The following is a 16,386-nucleotide window of genomic DNA, read 5'->3' on the forward strand; positions in this document are numbered from 1 at the left end:
CAATGTGGTACCCCACACTAACCAGGCAGTGCCCACACTAACCAGGCAGTGCCCACACTAACCAGGCAGTGCCCACACTAACCAGGCAGTGCCCACACTAACCAGGCAGTGCCCACCCTAACCAGGCAGTGCGCACACTAACCAGGCAGTGCCTTCACAATGTGACCACTGGTTAAATCAAAACATGACTGGCAAGTATTTAACAGATTATTAGGGAGAAATCCAATGTGCAGCATGCATACCGTATTTTGCCCGCAGTTCTACAAACAAAACACCTTAACTAAATGTGGCAAGTAATTAGCTACAGAATATTGCTTACAACAAAAAGAAAGACGGTGCTTGAAAAAGCGCTTATGCTTAATAGACAAACAACAATAAATATACTCTAATAATAAAGAGCACTAAGGAATCGTATATATATGAGGTGAGGCTGCCTAGTAACACTGACCGAACAAAGTCAGCACACGATACAGAAAAAAACAGGTACACACAGGCGCAACAAAGATATAAAAGGACTATGGAACTTCATTGTCCTTTTATATCTAATTTTAATACATTAGCTTAACTGTTTCTACATCCTTGTTTGTTTTGTGTTCAGTGTTGTTGTCTGAGTTAAATGTTTGTTTGTTAGTGTTATATGTTTTTAGTCAGCAGTGTACACTATGATTTTTCTTGGTGTTTAATTCCACATATCCACAGAATCATCAAGTCGATCCAGGTGTACAGAATTGGACCACTTATAAGGACTCCATTATTAACATCAGTACATTTGGACAATTACTGGACTTTTCCTTTGCGGCACCGGTTTGTATCTGTTTTTCATGTACAGTATATTGCTTAAAACAATCTCAGACAACACATACAGAAGAAAATGTGTTATCTATTCTTTATGACTGAAGAAATATTAAGCTCAAACGTCATCCTACCTTTGGATCAATATACTGTAAGTACGGATACAGGATAAAGTATCTGTCGTCTAAATTTAGCATAGGTTGAACTTGATGGACGTACGTGTCTTTATTCAACCTTATCTACTATGTAATTATTTAACTATGTAACAGGCCAACAATTAAAAAAACATGAGTCTACCTCATGGTAATATTTCGCACAGCATAATCATCATTGCTCTACAATACTCGGCTTTCCTAGCAGAAAAAAGCAATGATATCACCGAGGGCCTGGAACCTCTAAGATAAGAATGTGTTGCCTACTTATTATTATTTTTTTAACAAAGTAGAAAACGGGTTAATAATCCTGGCACGTATGTATCAACACAAGTTTTGGGTAAACCAATTCCATCAAATAAAAAAATCTGGTGCATTTTTTTTTAACTCCAGAATTCCACTAATCTGGCTTGTCTTGATACATAGGGTTGCAATGTATCCAGGGCCACCAACATGGGGAGGAGAGCTGGGACAACTGTCCAAGGCCTGGCGAGAGCTGGAAGTTGGGCCCAACTAGAGGTCGGGTCGAATTTCCGCGTCCGGCTGCCGGGTCTCTGTTGGCTGCCGGGCCTCTGTCAGCTGTCAGGCCTCGGCTCTCCCCAGCAGTGGCCCGACATTCACCCCCAATGCCCCACATCCGTGCGCAGTCGGAAGTCAGACCCAACTTCCGGATTGTGAGTGCAGCATGTTCAGGGATGCCCCTCTCTGCTCAGGAAGCTGGAGGTTCAGTTTAACTGTTGAATGCTGCTTTGCGCTTGAGCAATGCCCAGATATCACCATGGGGATGGGACTGTGTGTGCTGTGTGGTGGTTATCTCCCCTCTTGCACACAGAACAGAGCGTTCCTACGTTTGCTGGGCTGTGCCATTGGCTTCAGGGTTAATGTTTGCAAACACACACACACACACACACACACCAGGGCAGTGACACAGACACCTCACTCATCAATGTGTGTCTGGAAACCTGAGCTGCATTAAAACTTCTTAAGTGTGTGGGAGGTATGGAGTGTGAGGAAGGGAGGTATGGAGTGTGAGAGGAGTTTGGATTTGAGAGGGTGGGGGATTGTGGGAGTGAGAGAGGGGGATATTGAGTGTGAGGAGTGGGCATTGAGTGTAGGGAGGGGGTTTGAGTGTTGGAAGGGGGAATTTGAGTATGGGAAGGGGGGAATTGAATGAGAGAGGAAGAGGGGAGAGTGTGTGAGCGAGAGAGGGGGCATAAGAAGGGGAGAGGGGTGTGGGGGAGGAGGTGTGGGAGGGGGAGAGATGGAAGTAGGGGGTGTTGGGAAGGCAGTGTCGGAGAGGGGAGAGGTGGTTGTGTAAGTGAGGGATGGGGGTAGGTGGAGGTGTGAGAGGCAGGGAGGATAGGTGGAGGTGTAAATAGGGATAAATAAAATAGTTACAATTTTGCATGACCTGTGAACTTGGGCAAGAGCTTCGCACATTTATAAGGATATGGAACTAGTGCATTTTTATTAAGGCACTCTTGCACCAGCCTTATTGAAGCCAAAACTCCAAGAGGTCTATGAATGAAACCTTTTTTGGAGCATGACTGGGGAATTTTCACCCTGCACCTACTGTATGTATTAAAGCATTTTGCTCCACTTTTCGCCGTATGCCCTAGCTTGCTCCATGAGGAGTGTAAGTGGAAGGAGTTACATGGAGCACAGATTATAATGACATGTATTACATTCTGCGTCTCTCTGTAACACTCCTTTTCCCTTTTATTTGCCAAAAAACATCCTCCATGTCTGAAGTTGCATATGTCTAACATACTGCGTCAGATGTAAGGAACTGTTATCACATATGCCGCAGCTCTGCTCCAAAAAACAGAGCAGCGCCAAACACATTTATCTCTGTGTTGATAAATAGATCCCAATTGTCTTGTTTTTCCCCTCGTTTTGCACCAGTTTTTAGGAGACTTTTGTTAATTTTTGACCATTGTATCAAAGAATCTCAATTTTAAGTTTTGTGTTATAAAGGGGTGTATGTACTAAGATCATATTTGATTTTTTTATGCATCCAGATATTAAAACCAGAATGAACCTACACAGACACACAATAACACACCATGAAGAAGGGAGATACTGCCCCGTCACACGATAACACAACATGAAGAAGGAAGGGGCTGCACAGACACACAATAACACAACATGACAAAGGGAGATACTGCACAGACACACGATAACACAACATGAAGAAGGGAGATACTGCACAGACGCACAATAACACAACATGAAGCTGGGAGATACTGCACCGACACACAATAACACAACATGAAGAAGGAAGAGACTGCACAGACACATGATAATACACAATGAAGAAGGGAGATACTACTCAGAAACACACTAATGCACCATGAAGAAGGGAGATACTAAACAGACGCACAATGACACACCATGAAGAAGGGAGATACTGCACAGACACAATAACACACCATGAAGAAGGGAGATACTGCACAGACGCACAATAACACAACATGAAGAAGGGAGATACTGCACCGACACACAATAACACAACATGAAGAAGGAAGAGACTGCACAGACACATGATAATACACAATGAAGAAGGGAGATACTACTCAGAAACACACTAATGCACCATGAAGAAGGGAGATACTAAACAGACGCACAATAACACACCATGAAGAAGGGAGATACTGCACAGACACAATAACACACTATGATGAAGGAAGAGACTGCACTCCAGTGGGACACAATTTCTCACAGTGAGATCATTCCATAAATTATTAAAAGTCTAAATCCTCAAAGTAATGTTTAAAAGCACTCAGGAACGGAAAACGTAGAACTCAAAATGATAATGCTCTTTGACACTAAAGCAAGAAGACATTGGCCCTTATTCTGTAAGGTGTGATAAGCACAGATGACGTGCTATCGCAGGAAAAGCAACATTAAGGTCTATGGGGCTTTTCCTGTGATTGAACGTAACCTGCGCTTCTCACACCTTACAGAATAAGGGTCTGAATGCTGATATGGGGTTTCTTACACACGATCATAGTTTGTAATGTTTCTCCCTACCTCACTTGTTAATTTGAATTACAAACCCTCCTCTCCCGCTGCCCACCCCCTTAACACTGCTGATGGATATGTGGTCCTCCATAGTCTTCACATTTCTCACTATGCCTTTCAACCATTTATAGTCCTGCCTGTTTAGTTACTATCCTCTCTGCAATTCCTTCTCTATCCCCCTCTGCCTTAGCTTGTTATCTTGGTTTTTACATTTGTCTTAAACTCATGGAATCTCTGTAAATCAGTATTTCTAGAGTGAGAACTCTCCAAAGCTTGTCTTATAGTATCTATTATTAGTCCATATAAAAAAGGTATCACCTAATACTGAAGTACTTATTTACTCTGCATTATCGGAACTGAACTAATACATCTAGTTCCACTTAATTTTTATACATCAAAATATTAGTGCTAAAAAGTAGTACACCCCTTCCAAAAATGTGTGTTGTATGTATGATGGTCATTATGTGACTTCATACATATGACCCACAGTTTGTTGATTGAAATTAAGTTTGACGCTTTGCGTCATGTTGAATACCTGATTTATACCATTTATAACTAGTGTAGCCATGTAACCTATGGCTACGAAATGCTATACCCAGGGCCGCCAACAGGGGGGGACAAAGGATACTGGTGTCCTGGGCCCCGTGAGTCAGGGGGGCCCGGGCCCCCTGCTCGGCCGGGCGCCAGTTAATTACATAAAACAAAAAAAAAAAAAATTTAAATGGCGGCGATTCTCGTGGTCCCCGCTCATGCGCAGGGCAAGCAGGGCGTCCTTCCTGCTGCCTGTGGGCCCGCTCCCCGTTCCCCACGTGGAACGGAGGGGGAAGCACCAAGACAGGCCCCGCGCATGCAACCCAGCCCACCCCTGCTCCCCACGTGGAACGGAGGGGGAAGCGCCAAGACAGGCCCCGCGCACGCAACCCAGTCTCCCCGCTGCCCACGTGGGATGGAGGGGGAATCGCCGCACACGCGCACAACCCCCGCACACGCAACCCAGCCCCCCCTCCCCCCTGCTCCCAACTTGATATGGAGGGGGAAGCGCCAACTCAGCTTCCCCCTCGCGCGCCTCCATATCCTGCCAGGGTAGGTATGGTACCCCTGGGCAGGGATACTGAAAGAAGAGGGACCAGATAAGTTCTGTTCTGTTCCAGTTCTGTTATGTCCTGTTATGCAGTTGCAGTAAATCTGTTGCATGGACATCCAGGGCCCTTTCTAAACATCATGGAAGTTCCTGTGGGGATAAATCCCTGTCTATGGCAGGAGCCCTGCAGGATGGAGGCGCTGCATCATCATTAAAGACTATCCTGTGCCCCACTCCCTACAACATCGCGGAGACTCAGACTCCTGAGAACCAACAGGTGAGCACCACAGCACCACTAACACCTAAGAACCAGCAAATCTCCCATGGGGGGGGGGGTAGGGTAGGGGTGTTACACTAGTATTAATAAATACAAATTATTAGTGTAATATTATTTATTTTATCTATACTGTGACTGAAACACCCATGCTGTGCCAAATGTATTTTTAGTAGACACATAACCACTTAATTCTGCGCTAACAATATAAACAGACTTTTTAGGATTTACGACAGGTTTAGAAGGTTTTTTTTAAAAGATACCACTGACATCTGTGCATCAATACTCGTGACTAAACGCCCTTCTGATGCTTAAGGCGCACAGTGAGGGGGAGATAAGTTAGCACACAGGCACACATACTGTATGCATTATAATTTGTGCTTTCCTTGAGTCCATTTTATAATAATAATAATAATTGCCACAAATTCCATGTGTGATGCTTAATACAATAGGCCCAATACCTTGTGCCATGTTCTCTTTCTCCTCCGTGTGCTATGTCTTGCCCTAATCAATGCATTAGAGCTGTTCATTAAATAGAAGTTACATTACCACAGAATGCAGTTGTAGCCAGCCGGCTGCGTTCCAAAGGTGGTGCCCATTTACTCCAGATCCCGTGGCACGCCGGGTACGTTACCCCCTGAGTCACATTTGTTAGAAATAAAAAGGATATTGTTAGGAATAAGAAACACGCACATTGGGAATACAAGAGGCGATAAAAAAAAAAACATGGCCAGGCTGAAGGACAGAGGGAAAGAAAATGAGGGGACATTTATGCATAGAGACACTTTGCAATGGTTTATAAGTGAAACGTGTGTATTTTTTCTATAGGTTTATGTGGGATTTTATGGAGAAGGAACAATAGAATATTAAACCGTCTTTAGCAAAAGATGGCAGAATGCACTGTGCGTGGGCAAAAGAAAAGGCAGGAACACATTATTTTGATCCAAGATTTGTTTTTCACCATTTAAAGCAGTGCACTTATTCTGCTTTTCTTGCCGCAGCATACAGGGACCTTCTAGTCTACTTCACTCTCGTGCATTATCTTTTATTGGATATACAGCTTCTGAAACCGGGGATCCGGTTCACAGACGTGTTCAAGGCATTTGGTACTTTTACCGTTTGCCGTCTCGGGGCCTGCTATTTTTGAGAGGCTGGGTGCTAGGGGCCACTGCTTCAAAAAACGCACCTTATTACTGTACGTAGTAAATGAACACGAGCTAAAGAAGAGAGGGGAGATGTTAATAAATAGCTGTAAAGATTTATTTTCTACACTGTTTCAAAACATACAAGTGATGTGATAGCTTTGTACAGGAGTGGCCAACTCCAGTCCTCATGGGCCACCAACAGGTCAGGTTTTAAGGATATCCCTGCTTCAGCACATGTGGCTCAGTGACCCTTCCTGAAGCAGGGATAGCCTTAAAACCTGACCTGTTGGTGGCCCTTGAGTACTGGAGTTGGCCACCCCTAGTTTTGTAGGAGACAAGATGCAAAGTTTAGCTGTTTTTGTAATGGTTCATTTCAGTCATAGAAACATATCGACTATACGAATTGATGGCAGATTGGCCCATCTAGTTTGCTACAGTATGTACAATCCTCATTCGTAGTAATACATCCAGGCAAGTAAAACGTAAACCTTGAGCTTCTCCATGAAGCTAATAAAGCTTTTTACCTCTACTAGCCCCTGTAGGATCCTGACAAACATCACACAGCCAAAATGAACTCTGGCAGCAGAGGGGATCAACATGTTTAGCGTCGATGTAGCAACAATGGCGAATCCAAACACTCTACAGGGCAAAGAAACAGAGAGAGAATTAGAAGAACATTCAGTATATCAGAGGTGTAGTAAAGAGAACTTCATTAGTCAAAGGATGTAATACATTTTACCTTTTCAATGGTTCAAGAGACCATAAAAAAGTAGTGGTACTGTATTTAAATACACCTTATGCTTTAATAAAGCAGATATTGTGGTTTGTAAATAAAAGGTACTGGCACTCCCACTACTCAGTTAACCCCGTTCATTCCTTTACACGTCAACCACCACCTTTAAAGCAGCAGTCCCAGCTGCTGTTTTTTAAAAAAAAAATCCCTTTAATATGTGCATCAATGCAATCCACACAATGATAAGTAATTAGCTAAATTGGCCATCGATCTGTTCTCCTGTGATCAATTGGCGAAGGTTCGGCTCAGGGGTTCACTAAATGGCCGTCAATGCAGCAGAAGAGGACCAAATATGCAAAGTTCTGTGGGGATGATCATGTGACCAGGCAGTCACTAGATACAATTGGTGCACTGCTAGAGATTGGGCAGGGCTCAAAAAAGGGTGTGCCAGAGCCTGTTTCAAAAGAGGAAGGGGATGTAACTTTGTAAATGGTTGCTATAGAAACAAAAAATGCATTTTACTTTATAATACATCAAAAATGTAATTCAGAGTTGTTTAAAAAATGCTACAAGTATTTTCTCATAGTACAGAACTGATTTATTTAAAAAAACCATGTAGGATCTTGCTTGGTCTGCAGCTTTAATGGACTGACATGATTGGACTTTTAAGACTTAATCTAAAGATATTTATTAGACCTCAATATTATTATTCTTTTTATCATTTATTAATAACGCGCCAATACATTCAGTAGTGCAGTACATTGGGATCTAAAGACGATGACAATAAAATGCCGATATTAATAGTGGTAGAGCAGGTAAGGAGGGTCTTGGTCATAGGAGCTTACAATCTAAATATGTTTTAATGTGCTCCGTTGTCTTGTGTAGGAATGTGTGAAGGAAGATGTGTTTCTAAAGAAAACACAATGGCCTCTAATCAATATGTTGTGAACCGGCTTCTCCGTGTCGGTGAAGGCTCTGAAATGTATTCACTTGAATGGAGTTGAGAGCTTCCCTGACGTGAAGAAGCGGCTTCACTGCACATCCAGTTGGGGCCAATATTTAAAGAACAGCTCCTCATTATGCGTAATAAGCATAATAAGAGAGGGGAAGGCTGCTTAGAAAGACAGACCGTATTATGGCTTTTACTTGATATTGTTAACACAGCTTGTTAATAAATGCATTGTTGTTGAGTTGTCTCTTAAGGCTCAGGTTTGATAGTGGGAAAGCATTAAACATTGGTCATTTAAATAAACCTTTTGGACGAGCACTTCTACCTACTTCTACTTAAACCTACTTCTAGCCGGTAGGTAAACTATCACTCAAAGGGACTCATTAACTCATGCCTTCAAGACAGCGCTTCAACAAACGTACACGGGGCATGATCCCTTTGTGCAGCAGGATTTCTGAATGACCTAGCTGCTAGAGAGAGAACCCAGGTGGTTCATGGGAAACCTATGCACGAATAAGAGCAGTATTTATTGTATGTGTAGCAATATTTATTGTTTGTATCTCAACCCCTATCATAGCAGAGGTACTGTAACTGCAGTCAATTTATTTGCAATATGTTTCAGGCATATTGTATAGTTGTAACCCCCTGTGGGATGAGCACACACACACACACACACACACACACACACACACACACGTGTCCAATGTGGACATGTGACTGTGATGGACATGAGAGCAGCCAATGATAACGGCTGTGGAAGAAGAGGGACTATGAGGGAGCGTGGGGCCACCTTGTTGAATCAGATCTGAGCAGACCTAAGTGCTATCAGATTCGATCGAGGTCTGCAGAGAGTGTACATGGCAGCAGGAGCAGAGAGCTACAGTTCCAGATGTGTGTCCGCTGGAGGAGACCCTCAATGGCAGTGGTACTAACGCACCCTTTCCGAAGAACAGGCCTGCGACAGGTTCAGTACACAACGGGCTCCCACTGTGTGCCAGCACCATCACAAGCCAACAGGGTTGAGTGGCTACTACACCACTGACACTGACTCGCACCCGTGCAGCTTATTGGGGGTTGTATAGTAACCTGTAATACTGTGTGTAGTGATCCTCATCTGAGGATTATGAGGTACCAGAGTCACTTAGGTATAAGTAAACTAGTTGTATCACCCATTCTGTGTCTGTATTCTTCCTGCCGTCTAAACGTAGGCCACGTGTGTCCCAGTAAGTTATTGACAAGGACTCAGGCCCCAGCCTCCACTATAGTCGTAAGTCTAAGAGCTAAAAGTTGTGCGGTTACATAGTGCATAGGGAAATATGAACCAAGTGTTGAAAATGACAGGGAATGTGTTTGAAGGACGACTACTTATAAATGAGACAGAACCTTTATATAACTCCCCTTCTTAGACTGTGAGCCTAATAGGATAGAGAGGGAGTTGGAAACCGGCCTGTGACAGGTGAATCCTGTCTAGTATTTTGTCACCTGTTATACTAAGGCAATATATTACTGTATACTATTTGTCAGGTTTATCAAATGCCAGTATGGGTTAGTGCACCTCATGTGGTGTTAAATTCCATTGACTTGAATGGGAGTTTACTCCGATTTTGGGTGCGTTAACTCGTACCGGTCCTTGATGAACCTGCTCATATGTTCTGTCTGAGAGATCTCTAAGAAACAATAAAAAAAAGACAAGCACGGCATACAGTACAATGTAAGTCCTTTACAACTCGATTAAAGTATGTTTACTAAATAATGCAATTATGCTTTTCGGGCACAAGTGAACACAATGGATGCTCAATGACTCTCCATCCAATGTTTCCAGAGGGAGATATATGTTTTAACTTAACAAGTTGTTTTGTTGTTAAGTTGATGCTATTGTAACCCCCCTAGGGACTACTATGTCAGTTAATAGAAATATCACTTGTGGGCACATTCACGTCTCAGACAAGTCTGCAACCCTGCTTTTCACCATTATCTCCCAGCATACAGTGCTTCCACTGCAGCAAGGGATCCTGGGAAATTACATGCAAATGAGCACACACCTTTTGCTTCAAATCCATTTTAACATGGAGCCCCCTATAAACTTATGCCTACTGCATTACTCAGCTTTTCAGCACAGCCTTGGTTAAAGAGCTGATATAAGAAATTGCTTTCTGTCACTTACGTCAATGAGTAATTTGGGCAGTGGTTATACAGGGTGTTTGGAATATATTAGCATTAATATTAATTAATTAGCATTATCAACATAGTATCCCTTTTTCTTTACATTGACAAAATCCACCAGATTTAAGATAGTGTCGTAAAGCGCTGCATACACTGTTTGTGCTATATAAATACAAATATACCTAAATACAATAGCAACTTTCTTAGGCTGAGGCCCCAGTACCTCCCTGCACGCGCGCCCGCGAGACTGGCGGCGCGTGCAGCCGATTCCCCGGTCTGCAGTGAGCTGCAGAAAGAGAAACGGGCGGGGGGCGTGACGGGGGCGCGGCCATGACGTCACCCGGCAGGTTTGCCCTCATTGGCTGAACCTCTGGGGGCGTGGCTTAGCGCTCCGTCGCGAGTCCTGCTCTCAATTCTATTGAGAGCAGGAGCAACTCTCGCCACAGCGCTGCGGCCCCTCCTCGCAGCGGGGCCGGCGCCATTGAGGGGAGGGCTCTCGTCCCTGCAGCGTCCATCCACAGCGGGCGCTGCAGTAGCCAGCGGGGACCAGGCCTAAGTCACACAAACGTTGGGATTGTGGATCTTAATACGGTGTCTCAGGAAACTGGGGGAATGAGAGGTAAGAAAAGAAGCAATAGAAATAAAATAAAAAACTACATAGAATTAGAAAAAAATGATATTATTGTACAACAGTTAAAGGCACCGAGTGAAATACAAATTTGGAAATTAGTGAAAAGGGGGCAGTTAAAAAAAAAAAAAGGAAGGAAAAGACATGTGAAAATAGGATTTGAACAAGACATAAAAGGAGCAGAAGATTCACAGCTAGAAATCAGAAACTGTGAAACAAACAACACGATGGAAACCGGCAACTGGTAATAATTTCCAAGCCAGGGATTGGCACCGTATGTGAAAGGTTGGGATGCTGCTGATATCTCAGAATTAAATATCTCGCTGCTGATTTTCACCTCCTTCACTCCCACTCTAACACTTACACTGAAGCGCTGCGAGACACAATAAATGAGATAGAAAGAGAAGACTTCAGCTCGGTCTTTTTGATTAGAAAATGTGTCAGAAACACTTCGCTGCTGGAGGGTTGCGGGATCTTCTCGTGTCACAGGTTTGTGTTGATGGATTTTAATGAAATGACTCACCTTGCATCAATCTGCTATTATTAACTCAACAATATGTGATCATTTCTAAGGGCCATAGCTCCCCCACGCGACTCTCAGTCATATCTTCTGCATCATTCCCTGCAACATCCCTCCTCAGCTCAAGCAGCCGCAGCACCCTCACCATTACCGGCTGCAGGCTCAGTATTATACTCCTCTTTGCCGCAATCCTTGTAACCACAGCATCTGTGCCATGCTCTTATCCTCACAACCACTCATGTCAGCCATCCTCCTATACCACCCCCTGCATAACTACCTCCCTAAGTATAGCCATAGTTCATACAAAGGACAATTTTAACTAAGCAGTACTAAGCCAGTTATTCAAATGGATAGACCATACATTGCCTTATAATTTAGCATCACTTAGTAAGTATTGCCCTAATTCCCTTGTAAACACAAATTATGAACAGACTTTTATCATCACAGCTCCTGCTACACTCTAACACAAGCTCACGTTATAACACCTCCTACGCCACTTCGTGCAACCACAGCTGCTGTAGCATCCTTTCTAAGCACATCTCTTGCACCTACAACCTTAGCTTCTACACCATGCTCTGCCACCAATGTTCTACATAATGTTTTGCTCCTAACGCACCCCCTGCACAGCCAAAGCTCATACGCAGTGCTTTCAGGAATGGTGCAGTGCAGGTACAATAAATCACTGCTCCTAATACAGTGCATCACCTGAAACTTCATCAGAGGAATCACCCACTATAGCAAGAGCACCTCAACCCCCCGCACAGGAAGCTCATACACCAAACCCTTGAGAAGGAGCCTGTTATTTTGAAGGAATTGCTGGAAATGGAGATACAAGGGAGCTGACCAGAGCTAGTGCACCGCCAACCATCTACAACTATCTCCTGTATCCCAAGCTCCTCCACACAGTAATCATATCTCCTACACAGGAGTGCTCAACTCCAGTCCTCAAGCCCCCCCCCCCCCTCCCACCCCAACAGGTCAGGTTTTCAGGATATCCCTTATTGAGCACAGGCGGCTCAATCAGTCCCTGCTTCAGCACACGTGGCTCAAACAGGCTCAGTCACCTGTGCTGAAGCTGGGATATCCTGAAAACCTGACCTGTTGGGGGACTTGAGAACTGGCGTTGAGCCCCCCGTCCTACACCATAGGGTCTATGTATTAAGGCAATTTTGGCTCACAACTGGGGCCTGCACCAATGTATCAAAGTACTTTGCCTCACGTTTGACCTGTCTGCTCCAGCTTGCGACTTGGGGAGTGTCAGCAGGAGGCGTTGGGGAAGTTACATGTTGCATATAATAAATAATGAGCTGTATCACATTATTTTTCCATTTTATTTGCCTGAAACAATCTGCCCTATTTAATGTGGCGTCAGTCTAGAATTCTGCATCAGACGTAAGAAACTGTTTATAGATACAGTATGCCGAGCTCTGCGCTAAAAAACAGATCAGTGCGGCAAGCATATAGCCTTAAAACCTGACCTGTTGGAGGCCCTTGAGGCCTGGAGTTGGCGACCCCTGCTGTAGTGCATCTATGTCAGCAAAGGATTCCAGTGCAGCTTGTTTGTCAAAAATGCAGCGCTGTGGTGAACCAGAATGTACCATTGGCAGAAAACAAGTGCACAGATGGAGTCCTGATTTCCATGGGGTAGGTAAGGCTGCCATTCAATACTGTGCATGAAATAGAAAAACCCCTAAGCCCAACAGTGTAGTCCCAAAGTATAACAGTTTTACTAGCTCCTCTTTATTCAGCATAGCAGAGACAGTAGGAAATATTTTTAGTCCTGTGACCTTCAAGATGTCCGCTGAAAGCCAGGTGGTTTTAGGCTGTCCACTCAAAAATCAAGGAAGAGCCCTTACTCTATTCAGGTCAATGTGGGAAAATTTCAGGGTCAAGAGTTTGCTGTAAGAATGATAATTGCATATAGTAATCATGTCTCTGTGGAGGAAAATAGGTGTAAAAAAATAACGTGCATATACCGTAGGGACTGAAACCTTCAGCACAGTACAAGACAGTGGGCAGTGCCTTTGCAGAGAGAGGCTGGGGAGTTAAAATGGTGCAGTTTCTTGCCTTTAGCCAGACTTGAATCGGAACAAGCAGAACATGATGTGTACAATCTCCTGTCTCCGCCCCTCTGCCTTCTCCCTTGCTGACGTCACTGGCATGGTAGCCAGCGACGTCTTCAAAACATAAATGATAACTTTCGCAATGGTGAAGGCGACGGGTGACGTCATCGGTCGTGTCGCCGTTACTATAAGCGCAGCCTTAGGGTTGTTGTAGCAGGATGTCCGTGTACCTGAATGGGACATTTGGCTGCTGGTGCTTCACCGCGACTCAACCCGCCACCGTCAGCTGACCCGCCGCTGGAATCCCTGCTGCCTGCCAGACGCTTCTAAGGTAAGTTTTATTACTCTTAAGGGTAGGGGATAATTTAAGGGGTTTTAGCACTTAGGATAGGGGGTTAATTTAAGGGTTGTAGCGGTTTGGGTAGGGGTTTAATTTAAGGGGTTTTAGGGTAAGGGCTATGGGTAGGGAGTTGTAGGGGAAGGGCTAAGTTTAGGGGTTTCAGGATAAGGCACTGACCTTAGCAGCAAAGGGGCCGGCGGCAGGGTAAGTCACGGCGACCATCTGGTCGTGCGAAATGATTGCAACAAAATCTCCTAGACCGCTACCTGCAAGTTCACTGGGAACATTGTCCAATAAAGATTTGAATGTCCTACAACTCGTCAGCAATTTTCTAAAATCTTCCTTCGTTCTCTCTAATTTGAGTCAGATGAGCTTGGAAAATTGTCATGTATTGGGGTGTCTCACCCTAACAAATCCAGCAACCTACCCGCATCCTGCCTCCTACTGTTATTTCAGTGTAAGACCAATTTTTCCATCTGTACTTAATATAATAGATGAAAGCAATGCATAATATTAGCATTTTATTACCTGATGCTGACGTTTCAGTCATTTGGACCATCCTCTGGACTTTGGCTGTTAAAATGTCCTACTGATATCTTTACTTTTGTATATTTATTTATTTGTGTGCCCCGCTCTGAATTTTACATATTATACAACTCTATTCAAGTGAGCTCCCTTGGTTGGAACATCCCTGTTTTTAAATATTTTTTTTGTTATATTAAAAATGCTATTTAAATGGCTATTTACAATTATATACTGTAGCAAAATAATTTAATAAACATATTAGTCATTACACATCTTTACAGCAATGCTTATTAGGCCCATATTAACACTATCTCCAACAATATTTACTACATTCCTTATTGTTATCAACCTTCCTTTATTTTTAAATAATTATCTCATTCTGTCCCATAATGTAACATGATTCACTTTGTGTGGGTCATCCATGGACTCTTATTTGAAAAATACCTCTGCAGTGATAAATCTGGCACAGGGGTTCAAGTAACTACAAACCTACCGTTCCCTCTTCCTTTTAAAACAAAAAAGGGATTTATTTTAAATAGCCTCTTCTTGTATGTTTCTGTAGAAGAAACATTTGGGCCTTAGGCTGCGTCCATAGGACTGCAGCCAGGCGGAGGCGCGCGCCCTCCGGGAGCGTGTCGGCGGGGCCTGTGACATCACGGAGCTGGTTCGCCCTCATTGGGCGAACCGCTCACGTGACCGGCCCTGCGCTCCCATGAGGGGCTCACTGAGAAGCATCAGCGCGCCTCAGCACGGGTCAGCGCCTAAGCGCTGACCCTGGACGCAGCCTTATTCTTATTGACTTCAGTTAGCTTTCCATGCGATAGCACCGTAGACGCTATTGCACTTATAGAGTAGATAATTAACCTTTCAATATTCAGGTTAATAAGATTTGTCTGAACAGGAAAATGTTGTATTTCCCCAAATCTGAGTCCTGGGACTGATTGCGAGTCTCAGTGCCCAAGTCAAAGTGAAAAACGAAACCTCGCATTTTCCCTCTCTAAACGCGTCACTCCCTTATCCTGCCACCATTCCTGCCAACGGGCAGAGACAGACACAGAGGAAAGGGACAATGAAAGAGACACAAAGCAGACTGCAGATTTAAAGACACAAATATATATAAATATGTGTTGTATAAGGCATCGTTTGGCTAGAGAAATAATCTGACCTACCACTTCTCTTTACCAATCAAACAATTGCTGTTCTGTAACCCCCTTAGGTTACCTGTGTGTGTTGGGTATAGTGTTAGTGTCATGCCACCATATAAACTGTACCAGTGTACCAGTCAATTCTGTTTCAGTTGGATTAACACCATTAAAGCAGCAGTCCAAGCAGCTGTTTTTTTTGTTTGTTTTTTTTATTTCCCCCCTTTAATATGTGCATCAATACAATCCACACAATGATATGTAATTAGCGAAGTTGCCGATCGATCCGTTTTCCTGTGATCAATCGGCGAAGATTCGGCTCAGGGGATCACTAAATGGCTATCAGTGCAGCAGAAGAGGACCAAAGATGCAATTGGTGCACTCCTAGAGAGAGGGCAGGGCTCAAAAAGGGGCGTGCTAGAGCCTGTTTCAGAAGAGAAAGGGGGTGTGACTTTGTAAATGGTTGCTATAGAAACAAAAAATGCATGTTGCATTATAATACATAAAAAAATGTCATTCTGAGCTTTTTTTTTTTTTAAATGCTAAAAGTATTTTCTCATAGTACATAACTGATTTTATTTTTTTAAACGTGGGATATTGCTTGGTCTGCAGCTTTAAGTTATTTGTGTGTGTTTGGTATAGTATACCAGGTTGGCATACCACTATCTGACCTGCCTCTACTCCATACCAGTGTAGATTTGGCTCCTCCCTTTCCTTCTCCCCACATATGTGTGTATGTATGTATGTATGTATATTTTTATTTATATAGCGCCATCCAAGTACAGAGCGCTTTATAATACACGTGACATAATAATATAACACAATGGGAATAAGCGCTTCAAACATAAAACAATA

At 43.6% G+C, this 16,386-nt stretch overlaps 1 protein-coding gene across 1 annotated transcript in view; it reads right to left on the minus strand.

Annotated features, from left to right (window-relative positions):
* The window catches only part of SLC17A7 (solute carrier family 17 member 7), a 72,363-nt gene that overhangs the window by 12,321 nt on the left and 43,656 nt on the right, over positions 1-16,386 (minus strand). Inside the window, exons 4-5 of the mRNA XM_075605560.1 lie at positions 6,993-7,107; positions 5,873-5,960 (exon numbers count right to left, since the gene is read on the minus strand). Coding sequence (XP_075461675.1) covers positions 5,873-5,960; positions 6,993-7,107 — 203 coding nt within the window. The remainder of the gene's footprint in view (positions 1-5,872; positions 5,961-6,992; positions 7,108-16,386) is intronic.

The sequence above is a fragment of the Ascaphus truei genome, chromosome 6 (assembly GCF_040206685.1).
Source record: "Ascaphus truei isolate aAscTru1 chromosome 6, aAscTru1.hap1, whole genome shotgun sequence".
NCBI lineage: Eukaryota > Metazoa > Chordata > Amphibia > Anura > Ascaphidae > Ascaphus > Ascaphus truei.